Source organism: Octopus bimaculoides, chromosome 25 (assembly GCF_046866305.1).
Source record: "Octopus bimaculoides isolate indiv1 chromosome 25, ASM4686630v1, whole genome shotgun sequence".
Lineage (NCBI taxonomy): Eukaryota > Metazoa > Mollusca > Cephalopoda > Octopoda > Octopodidae > Octopus > Octopus bimaculoides.
The window spans coordinates 23482799-23506515 of record NC_142952.1 but is presented as its reverse complement, the minus strand read 5'-3'; the positions used below and the strand labels follow the sequence as shown (position 1 = coordinate 23506515).

General features: G+C 39.7%; 1 protein-coding gene across 1 annotated transcript in view; it reads left to right on the top strand.

Annotated features, from left to right (window-relative positions):
- LOC106872984 (coactosin-like protein) overlaps positions 1-23717 on the top strand; it is a 70963-nt gene that overhangs the window by 24194 nt on the left and 23052 nt on the right. The window contains exons 2-3 of the mRNA XM_014920173.3: positions 13194-13276; positions 16446-16603. Of these exons, the coding sequence (XP_014775659.1) occupies positions 13194-13276; positions 16446-16603 (241 nt within the window). The remainder of the gene's footprint in view (positions 1-13193; positions 13277-16445; positions 16604-23717) is intronic.

Sequence of the window (23717 nt, the reverse complement as noted above, 5' to 3'; positions counted from 1 at the left end):
ATATAAAAAGAAAGATTACAATAGTGTGTGTGTGTGTGAGAGAGAGAGAGAGAGAGAGAGAGAGCTGAAACAAGCATTGAGTATGTGAAAATGTCTATGTAAGTATTTATTTTTTAAAACAAAAGTGAGGAACCTTCCTAAACTGCATGGCCACATTCAGTTTAACAACTACCTGACAAGGCTTGCATTGAAAGAAGAAACATTATATTACTAATCTCGTTATTTTATAACTTATAATTAGTCATAAAAACTAACAAAATAGGTGTGGGAGTAGATGGAAGCGGAAAGTGGCCCATCGTGTGTGTATGTGTGTGTGTGTGTGTGTGTCCTCCACCCCCGCTTGGCAACCAGTGTTGGTGTATTTATATCCTTGTAACTTAGCAGTTTGGCAAAAGAGAACTAATAGAATAAGCATCAGGCTTAAAAACAAAACAAGTATGGGGTGGGGGTCGATGCGTTCAACTAAAAAATACTCTGCAAGGCAGTGCTCCAGCATGACCACAGCCAATGACTGAAATAAATATATGATAAAAATTAGTTGAAAAGATTGGTTTTAATTCTAATTATGTCAGCAAAAATATATTCCAATCGTTCTGAGTTCAAATTCCGCTGAGGTCGACTTTGCCTTTCATTCTTTCGGGGTCGATAAATTAAGTACCAGTTGCGTACTGAGGTCGATCTAATCGACTGGACCCCCTCCCCAAAAAATTTCGGGCCTTGTGCCTCGAGGAGAAAAGAAAAATATATTCCAATATAACGATGTTTATTCTCCCTCAAATGTTGCAGTTCTTTTAGATGGTCAGATTAAATGCTTCAGAAAACAGCAGGTTCTCGTCGTCTGTAATATGTCGCTATCAACTCAGTGACGTTAAGAGGAAAAAAGAAAGAAAACACATTCTTTCTGAAGAACAAAATGACAACTCTAACAATGAACGAAGTGAAGATGGTGGTGGCGGAGGCGATGGCAGTTGTGGTGGTGGTGGCGGTGGTGAAGGAAATTAAACGTTGTGCTAAAAGTTTCATCGATTCTGTCTTCAGCTGCACGTCTGTCTGACTGCCTGACTGTTTGCTTGTCTGTCTGTCTGTCTGTCTCTTTCAGTGTTGTGTTGTCTGTTTATATTTGTCTGTCTGGTAACTGTTGGTGTGTATGTGCGTATGTATGTGTGTGCCTTTATGTGCAGGTGTGTCCGTGAACCTTTGTATGTATCTGACTGTCTGTATGTCTTTGTTGCGTGTTTCTGAATATGTGGTGTGTGTGTGTGCCTGTATATATATATATATATATATATATATATATATATATATATATATATGATACAAATGATATATAAGCATATGCATGTTATTCATATATGTATAGACTGTATGTCTGAGTTTATACGTGTGAATGTGCGTGGTCCTTTGCATGTGTATGTGTGAATGTTTATGCCTATCTGTGTGTGCGCGCGCGTGTGTTTATGTCTGTACGTTTTTGTGCCTGCGCGTGCGCGCCTGTGGGGTGTTGGAAGTATGAGAGTCAGTGTCTGGATGTGTGCATGTCTACATCTTCCTATATCTGTGTATCTATGCATGTCTTTGTCCATATGTGTGTGTCTACATATCCGAGTATAGGTGTATGTGTGTCTGTCGAGGTCTTTGTACGTCTTACGCACAGTTCTCACTGCACGTCTGTGTCAGTACATATGTCACTATGTATCTGTATGTGTGTTGTGTCCCTGTTTCCATATGTGTGCGTGTGTTTGTGTGTGCTATGGAGACAGGAGACTGAGGCTGGTGACAGTTTTTTTTATGGAGAATGCCATTGTCTGTTGACAACAATAGTTGTGTGTGTGACAGACAGATAGAAAGAAAGACGAGATGAAAGTTGGAAGTTGACAAGGAGACTACTGGAAAACGTTTGTTCAACTGGATTATAATGTACTTTAATTTCTATCTTGTAACATCAAAAACAAATAATGATAATGATAATAATAACAATAATGATGATGATAATAAAATTCCTTTATTAATTGTAATAATTGTAATAACAATTCTTTCTAATTTTGGCACAAGGGCCACAATAAAACGCATTTAGAACAATAGCAAAGACAAAGGACTCTGGAGATTTACATGAACACGTGTAAAATAATTCTTTCTAATTTTAGCGCAAAGTCAGCAGTTTTGAGGAGGGAGAGACAGGTCGATTACATCAATTTGATTGGTACTTATTTTCATTAACTCCCAAAGGATGAAAGTAAAGTCGACTGCAACAGAATCTTAACTCAAAATTTAAAGAGGCAGAAGAAATGCCACATTTTGTCTGCTGTCCTAATGATTCTACCAGCTCAATCACATTAATAATTAGCAAACATATCCGTCCTTTGGATGGTTTAAGTTGCTCTGGTGGTATTATTTTTTTCACCAAGTGATTGAACTACCAAGAAGGTTTATGAGTAGCACAGCAATCTATGTTTTTGATTAACCTAGGAACAGAAAACCAAATTGAAGGCTGTTTATTGCTGAGGTCATTGCACTTTAATGATCATAGAACATATAAGTTTGCAAGCGATGCAAAGTAGAGCTACTAAAGTGTTTTGGGAGTAGATTACGGACAATGACTAACAAAATATAGTTGTTTTGCAGGAAAGCGAAATTTCTTGTCAGAAACAGCCACATGAATGGTGTAAGGAAGACATTGAAACTTCTCCTTTGTGAGTTTATTTTATTCAACAGCAAAGGGAGCTATTTTTTCAGAGAGATAAGCTAACAAAAGCCCCTTTATTCTGTCTTCTCACATAGCCTGCGCATAAACTAACAGCGAATGCTGCAAAAAGTTAAATTGGTATGGAGCTTTCTGGAAGTTATGTGTAGCTTTCGCTAGTGGAAGCAAAACTCTTATTTTAAGGTTGATTCTTTGGGACGAATCATATGCGATTGTTTAAAAAGAGCTTGAATGACAATGCTAAAACATATTTGAAACAATGGACGACAGTCGAAATATCATAATGGATGGATAAATAAGCATCCTTAAAGTGAAACAACAGTATCAAAGATAAACAATAGTATCAACAAATAGAAGAGAGGGAAGGGAACATCACCTTTCAAGAAACTCAGAATAGGTAAAGGTAAGCTTGCCAAAGTTTAATGCAGTTTAAATATATACATTAAGATAGTTTGGTATTGGATATTCATCGCGTATAGTTTTCCTAGTCAATTGAATCACCGTCATAGGTGGACAGCGGAAATAAACTGACAAAATCCTTTCACTTTTATAAAAAGATTTCAAAAGTATGGAAAACCCTACATAAAAAAAAAACTATATCCATTTACAACCATTTACACGGGAGCTCTGGGCAAAATGTTATAGTGCATGACCATCCTTGGGACATAAGTAATGGGTGCATAAAGTTTGGTGAAAATCGGTTGAGAATTGTGGAAATGTATGCATTAGTCATTATACACACACACATCATCATCATCGTTTAACGTCCGCTTTCCATGCTAGCATGGGTTGGACGATTTGACTGAGGACTGGTGAAACCGGATGGCAACACCAGGCTCCAGTCTAATTTGGCAGAGTTTCTACAGCTGGATGCCCTTCCTAACGCCAACCACTCAGAGAGTGTAGTGGGTGCTTTTACGTGTCACCCGCACGAAAACAGCCACGCTCGAAATGGTGTCTTTTATGTGCCACCCGCACAAGCCAGTCCAGGGGCACTGGCAACGATCTCGCTCGAAAATCCTACGGGAGCCAGTCAGGTGGTACTGGCAACGGCCACGCTCAAAATGGTGCATCTCATGTGCCACCCGCACAAGAACCAGTCCAGGGGCACTGGCAACGATCTTACTTGGCTTGCCGGGTCTTCTTACGCACAGCACATTTCCAAAGGTCTCGATCAGTAGTCATCCCCTCGGTGAGGCCCAATGTACGAAGGTCTTGCCTCACCACTTCAGCCCAGGTCTTCCTGGGCCTACCTCTTCTACGGGTTCCCTCAACTGTTAGGGTGTGGCACTTTTTCATGCAGCTATCCTCATCCATTCTCACCACATGTCCATACCAGCGCAATCGTCTCTCTTGCACACCACAACTGATGCTTCTAATGTTCAGCTTTTCTCTCAAGATACTTACACTCTGACGGGTATTCACATTGACATTACACATCCAACGGAGCATACTGGCTTCATTCCTTGCAAGCTTACGTATGTCCTCAGCAGTTACAGCCCATGTTTCACTGCCATGTAGCATGGCTGTTCGTACGCATGCGTCATACAGTCTGCCTTTTACTCTGAGTGAGAGTCCCTTTGTCGCCAGCAGGGGTAAGAGCTCTCTAAACTTTGCCCAGGCTATTCTTATTCTAGCAGCTACACTTTCAGCACACCCACCCCCACTACTAACTTGGTCGCCCAGATAGCGGAAGCTATCGACTACCTCTAGTTTTTCACCCTGGAATGAGATAGAAGTTGTTTCCTGTTTGTTTACAGTCTTTATTGCACCTGAACATCTGCCACAAACAAAAACTAACTTGCTAGTTAACCTGCCTTTGATGTTGCTGCACCTCTTATGTGTCCATAGCTTGCACCGGGTACATCTTATAGAGTTACTACCTACTCCTTTTCTACATACTGAGCAGGGCCATCTACCTGAAGGGGTTTGTGTTTTATCTACCTTCCTACTTATTAGGATTTTGGTTTTAGCTAGGTTGACTCTAAGGCCCTTCAATTCTAGACCTTGCTTCCACACCTGAAACTTCTCCTCTAGTTCTGATAGTGACTCCGCAATTAGGGCAAGGTCATCAGCATAGAGGAGCTCCCAAGGGCAACCTGTCTTGAACTCCTCTGTGATTGCTTGGAGGACTATGATAAATAAGAGGGGGCTGAGGACGGAACCTTGGTGGACCCCTACCTCTACCCGGAATTCATTGCTGTACTCATTTCCAACCCTCACCTTACTGGCAGCATCTCTGTACATGGCTCGCACAGCTCTCACTAACCATTCTTCTATCCCAAGTTTCCTCATTGACCACCAGATAAGGGATCGGGGGACCCTGTCAAAGGCTTTCTCCATGTCAACGAAAGCCAGGTACAGAGGTTTATCCTTAGCTAGGTATTTCTCCTGCAACTGTCTCACTAGAAATAAGGCATCAGTAGTGCTTTTACCTGGCACGAACCCAAACTGCATCTCATCTAAATTGATTCGCTCCCTAATTAGTTGGGCTATGACCCTCTCTGTAACTTTCATAACCTGATCTAACAGCTTGATGCCTCTGTAATTATTTGTATCTAAAGCGTCGCCTTTACCTTTGTAGCAGTTGACTATGATGCTGCTACACCAGTCATTGGGTATGACTCCTTCGTGTATCACCTGGTTCGTAATACGGGTGACTAGGCTATAGCCAACACTGCCAGATATTTTGAGCATCTCTGCAGTGATTCCTGATGGGCCGGGGGCTTTCCCGGTCTTCATACTCTTAATTGCTTTATCTACCCTGGTACTATCAACTCGGATAGCTGGTCCCTCTATTGGGTCGACATACGGCAGGCTCTCTTTCTCCCATTCATTCTCTTTATTAAGCAATCTATCGTAGTGGCATCTCCAGACCTCTTTCTTTGCATCCTCATTTAATGCAAGCGTACCATCATCCATGCGAACACATTTCTCTCCTACAACATCACTATTCTCTCTCCTACACTGTCTTGCAACACGAAATACCTCGAGTCTTTGGTCCTCATGGCGCAGAACATTGGCAAATCTTTCCTTATCTGCTTCCTCTCTGGCTAAATAAACCTGTCGCCTAGCCTCCCTTCTGGCACATTGGTACAATTCCCTGCTACCACCGTTCTTCCAGTCCTTCCAAGCCTGTTTCTTTTGTCTAATAGCCCTGTCTACCTCCTTGTTCCACCACCACGTTACTCTGGGTCGGGAGGGGACCTTACACCACCCACAAATCTGGTCGGTGGCTTTCAACAGGTTGTCCCGCAGAAATCTCCAATTGTCTTCCACGTTGTATGATGCTATATCCCCTTCTATTTCGTTAAATGCTTCAAGTAACTTGTCTCTAAGTCTCTGTCCGTTTGCAGGGTCTTTAAGCTTCCACACCCTTCTCCTCCAAGCCTGTCTAATTCTGGGCACCCATTTTGCCTTGATCCCAAAGTCGCTAACTACTAATCTATGTTGTGGGGTACATTCTTCGCCAGGGTAGGTTTTGGCATTTATAAGCCGCCCTCTTTCCCTATTTCTGGCGAGGATGTAGTCGATTTGGCTAGAGTGTCTGCCGGAGCGGTAGGTGACTAGGTGACTGGCAGGTTTCCTGAAGTTGGTATTGCAGACCATAAGATCGGTTGCATCACAGAACTCCAGCAGTCTGGTTCCCTCCTCGTTGCGGGAACCGAAGCCATAGCCTCCATGTATGCCATGGAAGCCTCCAGCACGACGTCCGACATGACCGTTGAAGTCTCCAGCCACAAAGAGAAGGTCCCTGTCACTCGTCGACGAGGTAGTTTGCAAGAGGGTGTCATAGAATTGGTCTTTCAGACCATCTGGTAGCCCCGGTTGAGGTGCATAGGCTGAGATGACAGTAGCTAATCTATGATGAAGCACTAGTCTGATCTTAAGTACTCTGTCACTTACTCTAACGACCTCGATTACCTTATCCACCCATTTCTCCGCTAGAAGTATTCCTACGCCCCCGACCCCGTCAGTGTTCCCTGCCCAGAAAATCTTGTACCTGTGTTCTTTGCCTGTGAGGAACCTCGCAGAACCTCCTCTCCATCTTACTTCCTGGATGCAGCACATATCTACGCGTCTCCGTTCAAGCATCTCAACAATTTCACCAGATCTACCTTTCAGCGTGCCAACGTTGAGAGTGCCAATCCTAACAGTATGGGTGTTGGGGGTGTGGGCCTGTAGCCTGGGAAGGGGAAAAGCAGTGTCGTGTACCTGAAAAGAAAACTTGCAATTGGAAGAATACCTGAAAAGAAAGCTTGCAATTCTGTGATTTATATATACTAGATAATAATAATAATAATAAGAAGAAGAAGAAGACAAATTCTTTCTACTATAGGCACAGGCCTGAAATTTGGGGGAGTAGATAATTGGTACTTAATCTATCAACACTAAAAGGTAAAGTGGATCTCAGCATAGTTTGAACTCAGAATGTAGTGACGGGTGAAATACTGCTACGCATTTCATCCAGCATGCTGATGATGCTGCCTGCTCGCCAGCAATAAGAAGAAGAAGAATCCTTTCTACTAAAAACACAAGGCCTGAAATTTTTGTGGAGAGGGAACTCGTTGATTACATCGACCTCCATGGAATTTGAACTCAGAATGCAGAGACAGAAGAAATGCTACATTTTGCCTGATGTGCTAACGATTCTACCAGCTTGTCACATAATAGTAATAATAGTAATAATAATAATGATTTCACTTGCCGCCGAAGGTGCCACACAGTGGAACTGAACCCAGTACCATGTGGTTGGGAAGCAAGCTTCTTACCACACAGCCATGCCCACGCCTATATTTCATTCTGGCGTTAGGAAGGGCATCCAGCTGTAGAAACTCTGCCAAATCAGACTGGAGCCTGGTGTTGCCATCCGGTTTCACCAGTCCTCAGTCAAATCGTCCAACCCATGCTAGCATGGAAAGCGGACGTTAAACGATGATGATGATATTCAAGTAAATTTCATATTTGTTTAATTTAGAGTGCATTGATTAGGGTGACCACCCCTGCTTTGGAAAAATTAGAAATCCAGGAAAGTCAATGTTGAACCTGTAAAAAAAATAATGTTGATGATGATGATGATGATGTTGATGATGATGACAACAATGATGACGACAATGATGATGATGACGATAACAACGACGATGATATCCATGATGATGGCGCCAACAATGATGATGATGATGACAACAATGATGACGATGATGACAACAACAGTGATGATGATGACAATGACAACAATGACGACAATGATGACAACAACGATGACATTGATGATGACAACTACGATGATGACACTGATAATGGTGATGATGATTTATTTTCTCACACGGGCATCTGGTGGGGAATTTTACAAGATTAGTTTACAAAATTGGTGGAAAGGACAACCAATGAGAGAACAAGTAAAATTCGCTTCCAGCATTCTTCGTTTCCTTTTCTTCTTGCTTTTTGCTTATTTTCATTAAATGATTCAGAGGAGAAAGAACAATTCTCATGATTCTGTTCATGGCTTTTCGACAGTTCATTGTGATATATTCATCTTGGCCAATTACATCCTTGTAAATAAATCATCAGTAATTTCATCGCCTGATAATTTCATTACAAGGTAATTACATCGTCAGTGGATACACTGTCAATAAATTCTTTGTCCATTATCATGCCAAAGGAAACTTTAATGAACTCATCATCATGCCTTTTTTGTTATCTGCAGGGTAAATATATCTTTTGCTTGTTTCACTCATTAGACTGTGACCATGCTGGGGTACCATCATGAAGGGTTTAATTGAACAAATCAACCCCAGTATTTATTTTTTTGTTTTAAAAGTCTGGTACTTATTCTATTGGTCTTTTTTGTTGAACTGCTAAGTTATAGAGACTTAAACAAACCAACACCAAGCAAGGTGAATTGATGACAAACACCATTCATCAGTCTTTCATAATGGCTTCTCCAAGCCTCTTTCTTTGCAGAATCATTAAATGCAAGGAACCATAATCCATGCGCATACATTTCTCTCCTATGACATCATGGTTTTCTCTCACACATTGTCTTGCAATCCGAAATACTTCAGTTCTTTGGTTTTCATGTTGCTGAACATTGACAAACTTCTTTTCTGCTATTCCTTTGGCTCTATATACCTGTCTCTTAACTTCCCTTTTGGTTATTTGATACATTCTCCTGCTACCCCCACTCTTCCGGGCATTCCAAGCCTGTTTCTTTGCTTTAATGGCCCTGTCTACAGCATTGTTCCACCACCATGTTACCCTGGGTCTGGAAGGGACTTTGCACCAGCCACAGATTTGGTCTGTAGCACTCAGCAAGCTGTCTTGCAGGAATTCCCAGCTGCCTTCTATGTCACAGGACTGTAGCTCCTCCTCCCTATCATCAAATTTCTTGGTAAGGATATCCCTAAATCTCTGACCATGTAAAGGGTTCCTAAGCTTCTAGGCCCTTCTTTTCCAGATTGGTCCGCTTTCTGGTATCCTTCTGGCCTTGAGTCTAAAGTCACTAATAACTAGTCTATGTTGCAGGGTGCATTCTTCATCAAGGAGAGTCTTTGTATTTAAGAGCAACCATGCATCCCGCTGTCTTGTGAGAATGAAATCGATCTGGCTAGCAGAGTCACCTGACTGATAGGCTATCAGGTGGCTGGCTGGCTTCCTGAAGTTGGTGTTGCAGATCAATAGGTTATTTGCATTGCAGAACTCCAGGAGCCTAGTTCCTTCTTCATTTCTGGTACCAACTCCATGGCCCCCATGTACAGCATGGAAGATACCAGATTGCTGTTTGACATGCCCATTAAAATCTCCAGTCACAAAGATGAGATCATTGTCACTCGTCTTTGAGGTTGGTAAGAGAAGTAGGGGTTCACCAAGGATCAGTCCTCAGCCCCCTCTTAGGCAATAACAGAGGAATTCAAGACAGGCTGCCTCTGGGAGCTCCTCTATGGTGATGACCTTGCTCTGATAGCTGAGTCACTGCCAGAACTGGAGACGAAGTTCAGGGTGTGGAAGCAAGGTCTAGAATCGAATGGCCTTAGGGTTAAACTAGCAAAAACCAGTCTTAGTAAGTAGGAAGGCTGTCAAATCTCAATCCGCTTCAGGTAGATGGCCCTGCTCGATCTGAAGAAAAGGTGTGGGTAGAAACTCCATACAATGTACCCAGTGTAAGCTATGGACACATAAAAGGTGCAGCAATATCAAAGGAAGGTTAACTGGGAAAATAGTTTTTGTGTGTGGCAGATGCACTGGGACAATAAACACTGAAGATGTACAGAAACAGGGGGAGAAACTAGAAGTAGTTAATAGTTTCTGCTACCTAGGCAACCAAATCCATAGTGAGGTTAGCTGCTCTGAGAGTGCAGTGACTAGAGTAAGAATAGCCTGGGCAAAGTTCAGGAAGCTCCTACCTCTGCTCAGGGCGAAAGGTGGACTGTATGAATGATGTGTGCAAATTGCCATACTACACAGCTGTGAAACAGGCCATGAATGCTGAGGCTTGAAAGAAATGAAGCGAATACGATCCACTGGATGTGTAATGTCAGTGTACATACATGACAGAGAGAAAAGTTGGGCATAAGAAGCATCAAATGTGGTGTGCAAGAGAGGCATCTGCACTGGTATGGTCATGTATTATGTATGAATGAAGACAGCTGTGTGAAGAAGTGCCACTCCCTAACTGTAGAAGGAACCTGTGGAAGAGGTAGGCCCAGGAAGACATGAGATGAGGTCGTGAAGCATGACCTTCGAATATTGGGCCTCACAGAGCCAATGATGGGAGACTGGGACCTTTGGAGATATACTGTAACAGAGAAGACCCGGCAACTAAAGTGAGATCGCAGCCATGCATGTCCAGCCGTGTTAAGAATACCCCTGATGCATCGGTCAATATATGCTTGAGAAGACTTGTTGAGTCAAGTAAAACCAATATCGTAGCTGTAGCCAGTGTTCCCTGACTGGCTCCCATGTGGGTGGCATGTAAAAAGCACCATCTGAATGTGGTTGATGCCAGGTCTACTTGACTGGCTCCCTTGCTGGTGGCACTTAAAAAGCACCAACCAATCATGGCCGATGCCAGTACCATCTGACTGGCTCTTGTGCCGGTGGCACGTAAAAAGTACCGACTACACTCTCAGAGTGGTTGGTGTTAGGAAAGCCATCCAGCTGTAGAAACATTACCAGATTAGATTGGAGCCTGGTGCAGCCGCTGGCTCTCCAGACCTCAGTCAAACCATCCAACCCATGCCAGCATGGAAAACGGATGTTAAACGATGATGATGATGATGACATACATACACACACAAACAGATAGACAGACAGATAGATGTAGATAGATAGATAGATAGACAGATAGATAAATAGACAGACAGACAGACAGATAGATAGATATGTCATTCAGGGCATCCATCTGATCAAAGCCTTCATGTTTGCCTAATTGCGCCAGACCCTGTCACGCAGGGATTGGTTTACATAGCAACTTGAGGGTTTGCCACTCTTCCTCGTGGTCTTCAGACAGGAAGAACTGCCATTATCATCATCATCATCATATCTATATATATAATGTGTGTGTATATAGATATATATATGTATGTATATGTATATGGATGTATGTATGCCTGTATGTATATATGTGCATACATATATAAACGTACATTCGTACGAATGTATGTATGTATATATGCTTACCATGTACAATACAGAAATAAGTCTACCTCACATACTTACAAACACTAATTAAATACCTTAATCTCTCATTTCATTATTTGCATAAGTTGCTGTTGTCGCTGTTGTTGTCAATGTTGCTTCTTTAGCTTGTTTTTTTTTTCCTTATAAATAATTAAACAGTATCTTTTATTTATATATATATATATTTGCTATTTTACCTACCTGAGGCAGGTATTACAAGGTGTTTCTTTAACAGAGCTTTGTGGGAGATAGTTACATAATTAGGTGATAGAAATATTCCATTAGCAAGTTAAACATTGAAAAACTTGACATACCTGAGGTAGCCTTGTTTGAAAAGGAAATGCACACTCGTGAAATGTCAAGATGACATGGCCGGCCATTGGCTTCAGTGTGTGGGTGTAGGTGCGCATATGGGGGCATGGTATTAGGGGTGTGGGGGTTATGTGCATGTATCATCATTATCATCACCATCATCATCATTTATTTAAAATCCATGCTGGCATGGGTTGGGTAGTTTGACAGGATGTGAAGGGCACAACGTCTGCATTACGCTATTTGTCTGCATGTAGCTTCATCATAATTTTAATGTCCACATAAAAAGCAGTTATGTGGGTGCCGGTTGCTTTTTAATGCACTGATTTTGGTGCCACATAAAAAGCACTGGTGTTGATGCCACATGAAAAGCACTGGTGATGGTGCCATATATAAAACACCCAATATACTCTGTACAATGGTTGGCATTAGGAATGGTATCCAGCTGTAGATACCAAGCCAAAACAGAGTATGGAACTTGGTGTAGCCTCTGGCTTTACCAGTTACTGTCAAGCTGTCCAACCAGTGCTGGCATGGAAAACGAATGTTAAATGTTGATGATGATGTTGACATTGCATGCTTCTTTGCATCTAATTAAATTCATTGAAACCAATTTTCTGGATCCCCTTCCTGTCACCAACCCTCACCTGTTTCCAACTAAGATAATATTTCCCCATAGTGACCAGATAGGTTTCCACGGAAGATTGGAAAGGAAAGACCCTGTTTGCATCATGGTGTTGTACTTTAACAACAGTTATATGATGTCAAGCTGCACACATGTGTGTGTGTGTGTGATTCACTCATAATGGTTAAGGTATTGCAGTGAAACTGAACCTAGAACCATAAGGTTAGGAGGCAAACTTCTTAACCCACGGCCACGCTTCTGCCTCTGTGTGTGTATGTGTGTGTGTGTGTGTGTGGGTGTGTGTGTGTGTGTGCGCACGTGTGTGTGTGTGTGTGTGCATACATACATGTATAGTGACACATCAGTAATATATTAATTTCCCATTAATATCTTTAAAATATCAATGAAGAAAGAAAGAAAGAAAGAAGAGCGAAAATGTGAAACACAACAAAATTCCAAGTTCCCTGACCAACAATGATTCACCCATTCAGAGTGTAACTTACCCTAGAACCTATATTTATGAACCAATAACCCCACAAAAGAAATGCAGTAGGATCATGTCAGTGACTAGATTGCAGTCAAATGAAAAATACCTTCACACCAAACAATAAATGTTGAAGTGAAGTTGACAGTCTTTCCTGGCATAAATAACTTCCCTGAAATAAATAACTGAAATCTAACAAATAAAAAAGCATTTGAATAATGATTAAAAAAATTTCAACTTAGAAACAATTTCCCCACTGAGATCCTTAAGTTTTCCCCTTAGAGCCCTCAAATTCCCCTCAGAGTGAAAACTTTATCCCCATGTTAATAATTTGTTGATATAAACACTCAGTTTCCGTTGTTACATTTATTTTTATTTCTATTTCTCAACAGGGCATTATTGACATATGATGGAGACAACATTATTCCCCTTGAAACTGGGGAAGATTTTGAAGATTTTAAATCTCATTTCACAAGTAAGTCCTATTTGACTGTCATCACTTGAAACATTATATCGTCTTGTCACACCAACTCATGTACATTACTGTGTATAAATTATGCTCTTCTGCTTTTATTCTTGCCTTGAAGATTATTTTAACTGATTATACTTAATACACAGGCAAGTCAGTCCCACTTGGATTTACTGCAAAATAATAACATGTTGAAATTTTATGTTACATTCTTGATTAGGATCATTATCAGCATAAACCTGCAGGCCTTCCTCTATAAGTGCCGACCCTTTAAAAATAATCTTTGTTGTCAATTTAAGTGGTATAGGTGGAACTTCTCTTGTCTCATTTGTATTCTCAGCTTGTTCTTTTTCTACCAGTGTCAGATCCTTGTTAGATAAACTTTTTCTCTGGGAGACTAGCAACTCACACATCATCATCCTCTATGACTTCTTCAAATCTGACATCCTTTGCAAATATCACAATATCTTTCCAAATTTGATGAACTTTCCGATAGAGGAAAACTTTTAGTGGGTACTGTCTGGCCATAGACTTTTTCGAGCACTATTCAGGGTGTGGAAGCAAGGTCTAGAATCGAATGGCCTTAGGGTTAAACTAGCAAAAACCACTTCTTTCAATAGCTCATCTATATTATCTACAACATCCATTATGTTGAATTTCTTTCAGAAATCTTTAACTGTAGGTTTATCCTTCCTGTCAATTGCTTTCATAAGTTGTTTGAAAGTTCTTCTCTTCTGCCTTGAAGTTAGCTTTGCACATTGATCCATTGGTTGGAGCAAAGAAGTTGTATTCTTGGAGATATGTTCTACTCTCACATGATCTAAGTTGGCTGGGTGACTAAGTGCATTTTCTAAAAGAAGCAATGTTTTCTTGGAAACCTTACGTCTAGTACTGTACCATGCTACAAAACGTTTGTAAACTACTCTTTGAAAAGGTTCTTAGTCATCCTTGCCTTCTTATTTTGAATGCCAAATCAAACGTAAATTAAGCTTTATGTAACCTTTGAAATCCCTTGAATTTTCAGAGTGATACACTTGTAGGGGATTTAATTTCATATCACCAGTGGCATTTCCTCCCAAAAAGAAGTATCAAATGGTTTTTGGAAGCTTTAAATCCTGGTGCTGATTTTTCTTCTCAAGAAATAAAGCTTCTAGCAGGCAGACACTTCCAGAAAAGTACAGTTTCATCAACATTGCATTCTTGCTCTGGTGTGTAGCTCCCTTCAACAATCATTTTCTTCAAATACCCAGGATAATTAGGAGCAGCCTTTGAATCAGCGCTTGCAGCTTCACCAGTGTCTTCTACTATAGCCTCGGACTGACCAAAGCCTTGTGAGTGGATTTGGTAGATGGAAACTGAAAGAAACCCGTCGTGTATATGTATATATATATATATATATATATATATATATATATGTATGTGTGTGTGAGTGTTTGCATGCATCTGTATTTGTCTCCCCAACATCACTTGAGAACCGAAATTGTTCAGTATGTGCCAAGGCCCCTTTTCCTTCATGTGCTCAGTCCCACTAACTTCAGAACTTGGCTGTGCCTCTGTTGCTGATTGCCTTTCTTTATGCCAACCACTTCACAGAGTATATTGGGTGCTTTTTACATGCCACTGGCACTAGTTAGGTCAGTGAGTAACTTGCAAGACCTGGTAACTGAGGACTGTACGATTTAGGGAAGGGGCCTTATTATATCACATGACGAGAGGTTAAAGTATGATAGAGAGATAGAAACAGGTGTATTACTGTAGAAGTGGTACATGGTTACCCAGGTAGGAAAAAGGGAGAGGATGAGGGTGCACAGGGTGTAACCTTAAGTTACAGGAAGGTGAACTCTGGAGAAATGGTCCCAGAGGACTGAACAGGGTGAATGAGTAGGTAAGATTGTAAGAGTGTGAAACAAAGGTAGCAGGTAGATAGAGGTGAGGGGAGAGGTGAATGCAGTGAATGGCAGAGATGAATGGAAGTGCGATTAATGGTGGTGAATAGGAGCATGGAGGAGAGGAGGTAGAAGAAATAGGATTGGGTCAAGGAGGTGATTGATGGTTGCACAGGTGAGGTGGAGTGTGGGTACTCTATGTGGGAGACGCACAATGCCGAGGATGAGGTTAGAGGCACATAGGTGGGTGAACATGCACAGTGGGGTCTGCCATTGGCAGAATGTAAAGGTGTACAGAGGAATGTGGTGGGGTCTAGGGGGTATTCAGTGGAAAATAAATGGTGGGGGATGATACTAAGATTGTCAGATACAAAGTAAGTAACTCTCATATATTTACAACAGCCAAGTGAATAATTCCATCATCAGAAGAGTGGAGGGGTGGATGTTACTGAGGTGAGTTATGAGGAAGATACACATCAGGGACAGATTGGGTCATTGTGTTTTTAGGGCCTCAATTTTGCTGAGATGTACATACAGGTACAGGTGTAGCTGTGTGGTAAGAAGTTTGCTCCCCAGCCACATGGTTCCAGTTTCAGTCCCACTGCGTAGCACCTTGGGCAAGTGTCTTCTACTATAGCTTTGGGCTAACCAAAGCTTTGTGAGTGGATTTGGTAGATGGAAACTGAAAGAAGCCAATCATGTGTGTGTGTCTGTGTTTGTCCCTCACCCTGCTTGACAACTGATATTGATTCATTTATGTCTCCGTAACTTAGTGGCTTGAGAAAAGAGACTGACAAAATAAATAAAAAATACTGAGGTTAATTCATTGATCTACAAATTCTTCAAGGCAGTGCCCCAGCATGGCCACAGTCCAATTACTAAAACAAGTAAAGGATATAAAATAAAAAGATACAATACACACACATACACACACATGAGCATCTTGTTTATTTCCAGTCTGATGTATTCCACATCAATCCAACACCTCAGACAATTCAACAAGCATTTTAGTCTTTTTCTACAAGAGATTGCAAACCCATTCACTCAACTTTTCTCCATTTAGGGAGAAAGGAACACAGCTGTAAGTGATTTTCTGGGACCATTCTTACTGTGTTACATAACAGATTTCAAGACATAGATAGTAGTAGAGAAAGAGAGAAGAATCAAAGTCTTTGGCTGTTATCTCTAACAGGTCAAGAGTTCACTTAGCAGTTTCCTTGTTACTATCTTTATGTCTAACCTTTTTTTTTATGTGTATTTTTATTCTTTTTTTCCTTTGCTTCTTTCAGGTGAAGAACGTTTCTATGGATACCTGCGTATTGAAACAGGAGATGAAATGAGTAAACGAAGTAAATTTGTTTTTATTACGTGGGTTGGGACTCAAGTATCAATGATGAAACAAGCTAAAGTCAGCACAGATAAAAATTTCGTCCGAGACATCTTGACGGTCAGTTTCAAAGATTTTTGCTTCTACCTTTATTGTTTTGGCTTGCTTCTCGGTCTGTGTGTCCATATGTACATATTTGTGTGTTTACTTGCACCACCAGGACCTGTGCATTCGTACTGTAAGAACCCATACAAAGTGTTAGAAAAGTATGCAGAGCTAAGCAAAGTTACATAAATATAAGAGAGGAGAAAAGACATAATTTATTGGGTTTGAAATTACAAAATAATTAAATGAATATATATGTATATATAAACATATATATGTATGTATATATAAACACAGATATAAGGCTTTCTGCTATAGGTATAAGGCCTGAAATTTTAGGGGAAGGGAGCAGTCGATTACATCAACCCTAATACTCAACTGGTATTTATATCATTGACCCCCAAAAGGATGAAAGAGAAAGTAGACCTTGGTGGAATTTGAACTCAGAATATAAAACCAGAAAAATGCCACAAACTATTTTGTCCAGCAAGTTAATAATTCAACCACTTCACCCCCTTAACCCTTTAGCATTCTATCAAATGCATTTGGATTGATCATGCATTATCTTGAAGCTTCAAGATCTTGATGTGATTGTTTATTTCTAAAATAACATTGTAGGATGGTGTAAGAGACCAGATCTGGCCTGTTTGATCATAAAGCAGGTAGAGTATTTGGGCCAGATATGGCTAGTTTAAATGCTAAAGGGTTTAAATGCACAAATATAATTAAGAGATGAATTTTAAGGGAAACGCACAACTTTCTGAACCAGACCAGGGTTTTCCGTAACTCTGTACAGAAACCTTGGACAAGTGTAATCTACCATAGCTACAGTTTGACCAAAGGCCTGTAAATGAAATTTGATAGACAGAAATTGCATGAAACCAATCAGTGGAACCATTCCTGTTGTTGGATGGTAAATTTAATCTGGTCTTCAGTTGAACGACCCATCATCAGGTCCTTTGGTGCTTTCAGTTGAGTCTACTCTGCTACAAGAATCTTGACCAGGTCTCTAACCTTGAAAATGGTTTGAATCTTCTCTTTGTCACTTCCTTCATCTCTCCATCCCCATCTCTTCTTTCATCTCTTCCTCCCTTTATCTCTTCTTCTCTTCCTCTTCCTATTAAGGCATAAAAGTACTGAAATAGTTTGTTGTATTTCTGGAGGATCATTTTGCCAATAATAAACACACATGCTGGTTAACTTCACATCAATTTGTTAACTATTAATCGATTGTTTGATTAAGCAGTTAGTTAATAAATCTATCAGCTGTTTGTCAAAGTCTTTCATTACCATTCACAGCTCTTCAATGGCATGCCCTATCTACTCCAGGTCAACCTCAAGTCTTGACCCGCAAACAAAAGGACAGACAGATCTGAAATTGATCTGGAGTAGGAAGGTCATGTCATTGAAGACATCACAAATGGCTATGAAAGGACTCTGACAAACTTAACTAATTAATTGATTGGTTAACTGAATCATTAATGAAATACCTGATTAGTTTGTTGGTTACATAGTTATCCAATTGATGAATTATAAGGAAGTGAAATTGAACCAATGCATGTATTATTATTACTGGTGTAATGACCCTCCCAAGGCACAATAAAATCTGTTTCAACACACAAATTCACATCAAGAATCTTGCAAACCAAATAAAAAAAGGAAATACTAAAATAAAAATCTATCAGTCCTAACAGTCAGGTTGGTTTAGGTAAGTAGATAAGTAAGTAGACAAATAGGTAATTAGGTAGGGAGGGAGGGAGGCAAAGAGGAAAGGTAGAAAGATAAGTGGGTGGGTTTGGTTGAATGGGTAGGATGGTAGGGGGTTCACTGAAATAAAGTCAGAAATACTTTTACCTTGTCCAGAGACACAGCAGAAATGCCCAAGTTAGAGTTTGAACTCTCAGTTCATGACTCATTAGTCCAATTTCTTATCATTCTCAGCTAATAGGCTGGCTGCCCGTCTGGCTGGCTGGCTGGCTGGCTGGCTGGCTGGCTGGCTGGCTGGCTGGCTGGCTGGCTGGCTGGCTGGCTGGCTGGTTAGCTAGTCTGGTTCTTAATTATTCCTTATCAATGAATACTCTTAATGTGTGAACAAGGCTTCAGTTGACCCAGTGATGTAGTAGAAGACACTTTCCCAAGCTGTGTGGCTGAACTTGAAACCACTATGATGGGATGTGTGTGTGTGTATAGATAGTTATGTATGAATGTATGTACGTATGTGTGTGTGTGTGTGTGTCGGTGGTCCATCGGTGTCAAACAATGACAAAGTCTGCATTCTCAGAGTCACATGACTCTGTGGAGTCATGTGACTCCACAGCCAGAAGCTGGAAGCACACAGGTATCACAGCGATAGTTTGTTGTCTGGATTGAGGTGGATGCTGCCCTCTGATGTCTGTTTCTTGCAACAACAAGACACTGTTGCTAATCCTCTTCAAAGGCAGCTGCTGCTCGTGAGGTGAGAGACCTCCACATTGATTTGTCTGCAGCAGAGGCTTCAAGTTCACGTGGATTACTGGCATAGTGGAAGTTATTGTTTGTTTAAAAGTGAAGGGGTGGGGGTACAGTTTGCATGGGTCTGCATGGAAGTGCTGTCTGTTCTTAAGGATCATATATATAACATATATATGCACGAGTATATTTAAAACCATTTGTCTGGTATATTAAATATTAAAATAGCGTAACTTCAAATTGTGGATTGAAAAAATAAATCAATAATATAATTATATTAACAGTGTAATGATATAATATAATATCATATAAATTTTGGTCTTGGTGAAATTTAAACGAGAAAACTTAGTGACTGCCAAATATTGCCAAAAATTGCCAAAAACTTTTTACTAAGCTCATTAAAGCTCTGTCATCACTATCGCATTACAATTAATGATAACAGTAATGATAAATAAATTCAATGGAAATAATCAGGTAAAGAATAAAAATATTAAAAGTAATAATAAAATTATAATAAAGAATAAAACAAAATAAAACAAATCCATTCTGGTTATCTATACATGATATCTATACAAAACATATTAGACGATTGTAAAAGGACTTTTAAGATGTACAATAAAAATCAAAATTGTGAGGTATATTGTGGGCTAAACTGCATTGTAAAAGAAACAATCAAATGGCTCAAAAAGGTATGTATATGTATATATGTATATATATATATATATATATATATATATATATATATATATATATATATATATATATATATATATATATATACACATATACATACATATATATACATATATATATATATATACATATATAGCGAGATCGTTGCCAGTGCCCCTGGACTGGCTCTTGTGTGGGTGGCACATAAAAGACACCATTTCGAGCGTGGCCGTTTTAGTGCAGGTGACACGTAAAAGCACCCACTACACTCTCTGAGTGGTTGGCGTTAGGAAGGGAATCCAGCTGTAGAAACTCTGCCAAATTAGATTGGAGCCTGGTGTAGCCATCCGGTTGCACCAGTCCTCATTCAAATCGTCCAACCCATGCTAGCATGGAAAGCAGACATTAAACGATGATGATGATGATATATAGATATATCCCACACAAATAGGAAGGCCTTCTTTTCTTCTGTTGGGGGCTTATATGCCCCTTTATTTAGACTATTTTCATTGCACAGTGATCTCCATAATCTTTAAGCTTATATAAAAAATACCATTATTATTATTATTTACAGGATTGTAAAAACAGCGCCATATAAAAAACTATTCACACCGAAAGCATAAGTATATACACACACACATATATATGTATACATGTGCATATATATACATATATATATACATACACACACACACATACACACACACATACACACATATGGATCAAAACAGTTTGATTCAAATTCGTTGGTACTCCAAGAGTTTCAAGCATGATGCTAGTCGTCAGCCATTTTTGAATTTGAATGATAGGAGTTGAAAGTTATTACCATAAGGTGGGCTGCGATTAGTCGAGGAAGGTCATGTGGTGTTGTGGTTTAACGTTAGTATATCCATAACAGTTAGTTTGAAAATACCGCATGGTGAGCAGATCAACCACATGGTGGACAGGAAGTCAGTCAGGTGATTGGAGGGAAAGTAGGAAGGGACAATATGTGCAAGTATATAGTTGTATATGTGGGTGTGTAGACACACTCATATGGTTTTGCGTGCATGTCTACATTGATGCAAATGTGTGCATCTGTACAAGAGTGCACATGCGCAAGCCCACATATACACATACACACATAAATGAACGAATATGTGCACACACACACACATACATGCACATACACACATATATACACATGTACACACACACACATGTGTATTCATTTATATGTACATATGTATATATGTCCTGAAATAGATCAAAGAGGAAAAGGATCCCATTACCTTTAAACAAAATCTGGACAAATTTCTTCAAGGAATACCAGACAAGCCACCTGTACCTAGATATAACTCAAACAACAAGAACTCCCTACTTGCATGGACCCCATGATACCACAAAACTTGACTTAAAAAGGATTTAGATAATCCTATCAGGTGGTGCTATTAAGTTAGACTTGGCCTGGACTAATCTTTGGTCAAAACATATCTAAGTTTATATATATATATGTGTGTGTGTGTATGTGTGGAGAGAGAGAGAGAGAGAGAGAGAGAGAGAGAGAGAGAGAGAGAGAGAGAGTTTGAAGTGATTTACAGATATTGTATATTTTGAATAATAAGGTAGTCAGAATGTTGGATGATTAATTGAAAAACTAGATGTTGTTTTCAATTGAAACCATGACCAATTCAAATACAAAAATTCTTTTTCCTTCCCCACCTTAAAAAGCCACTAAGTACACTAAACAAACATGTCTGACGATACCAGTACAAAAAGCCACGCCTCTTTACCTCCCCCTCCTTCTCAAAAACTTTTTTCTTCTTTCTTCTCCCTTGCTTAGAAAACCCCACAAAATTCTTTATATGTGAAAAGGCCAAGAAATGTAACTTTAAACCACTTTTTGATAAATCCGATAACAGAAAAAGTGCTAAAAAGGTAAATAAAATGTAAATAAAAAATATATATAATCATCCAACATTCTCTCTACCTTATTATTTTAAATATATATATATATAATTCAAAATGGCTGAAGACTCCCAATATATATATATATATATATATATATATATATATATATATACATACAGGGTGTTCAAAAAGTCTCTCCACAGTGAATATTTTTCATCCTGTGCATGTGCAAATTGGTTATCACTGTGTGAGTGGCCGGGTGTCAGCCATTGTCCCTCAGTCATTGTGTACCCTTCAATGTGTCAAAGTGTTAACCATTGAAGAACGTATGTTTTTAGTTGAATGGGTGTTTCTAGCTGGAAACAAATACACAGATACTGTGAAACAAAAGTTCAGTGAAACTTTTCCAAATACTGTTGTTCCACATCGTGACACTGTTTGGGATTTGATAAGAAAATTTAGAAACACAGGCTCAGTGGAAGACACAGCAAGAAGCAGTAGGCCTACTGTTCTTTCAGACGAAACACTCTCCAATATTTCTGATAAACTGTTGACAAGCCCGTCCAAGTCCTTACGCAAATTGTTACAGGAAATGGAAATCAGCCTAGGAAGTGCTCACACGGCAGTAAAAAAGAAATTAAATTTCTTTCCATACAGAGTGCTGGCCATTCAAGAATTGAAGACTATGGATCATGCTAAAAGGCTTCATTATTATTGGTTCCTAAACTTTGTTGCCGAAACCAAAGAAGTGTTGGATGGGTGTTTTTACACTGATGAGGCTTGGTTTCAACTGTCGGGACACATAAATTCACAGAACACAAGGTTATGGAGCACTGAGAATTCACAGGCGACGCATGAGCAACCTCTGCATCCTGAAAAAGTTGGAGTTTGGATAGCAATTTCAAGAAAGTTTTATGGGACCGATATATTTTGAAGATGCCATCAACACCGAGAGATATTGCTCAAATATTGTCAATCCATTTGTAGGCCAACTCACTGAAAGTGAAATTAATAATGTATACTTTCAGTAAGATGGAGCTACAGCACATACTTCACGCGTCACCATGGCGCTACTTTAAGGGACTTTGGCCACCAAGATCACCTGATTTAACACCACCAGACTTTTTTTTCTGGGGAACAAGTAAAGGATCAGTGTACAAAAATCGCCCAAAAACCCTTAATGAGCTAAAAGACACAATCATAACCTTCACATGGTCCATACTGTGTCAGACTCTCCAAGATGTATTTCAAAACATGTGTCAAAGAGTCAGTTTATGTATTGAAAAAGAAGGACAACACTTTCAACACCTCTTATAAAGTTTTTTAAGTCTTGTAAAGTCTAATATATCCTTTTGTAGTCTAAGACCATCTTATAAACATTTATTTTACAATAAAATACTTACTGTGGAGAGACTTTTTGAACACCCTGTATATATAATGAAGAAATAAATGGAACAATTATCCCCTTATACAGCACAACTAATTAGTGCCCTAATAGAGTATCAAGAATATAAAGCCAAGAGAGAGAGAACAAATTTCAAAGGTCAGTGTTCATATTCACTCAATATATTTCAAAGCATCAGAATACTCCACAGAATACATAGGTGCACTCATATATACATGATATAATATATCAATATATAAATATATAATACATAAATGTACTTGCGAGGTTGTATGTCTGTATTCAAACCAATGAGGATATTAAAATATGCAGATGGTGAATGTATAGCGGTAATCCAAAAAGATGAGAATGTTGGTATAAAATGATTTTAAGAAGAATCTTCAGCTGGTAAAAAGTGTGATGGCCATTTCGAGAAGATATAGGTTGGTATGGGTGAGTTAATTCCAACCATAACAATCATCTATATTTCTCTCATCAGAGTTAATCTAAAAGGGTTATTTAAATCTTAGTGGAGGTGCAATGGCCCAGTGGTTAGGGCAGTGAACTCACGGTCATAGGATCGCGGTTTCGATTCCCAGACCGGGCGTTGTGAGTGTTTATTGAGCGAAAACACCTAAAGCTCCACGAGGCTCCAGCAGGGGATGGTGGCGAACCCTGCTGTACTCTTCCACCACAACTTTCTTTCACTCTTACTTCCTGTTTCTGTTGTGCCTG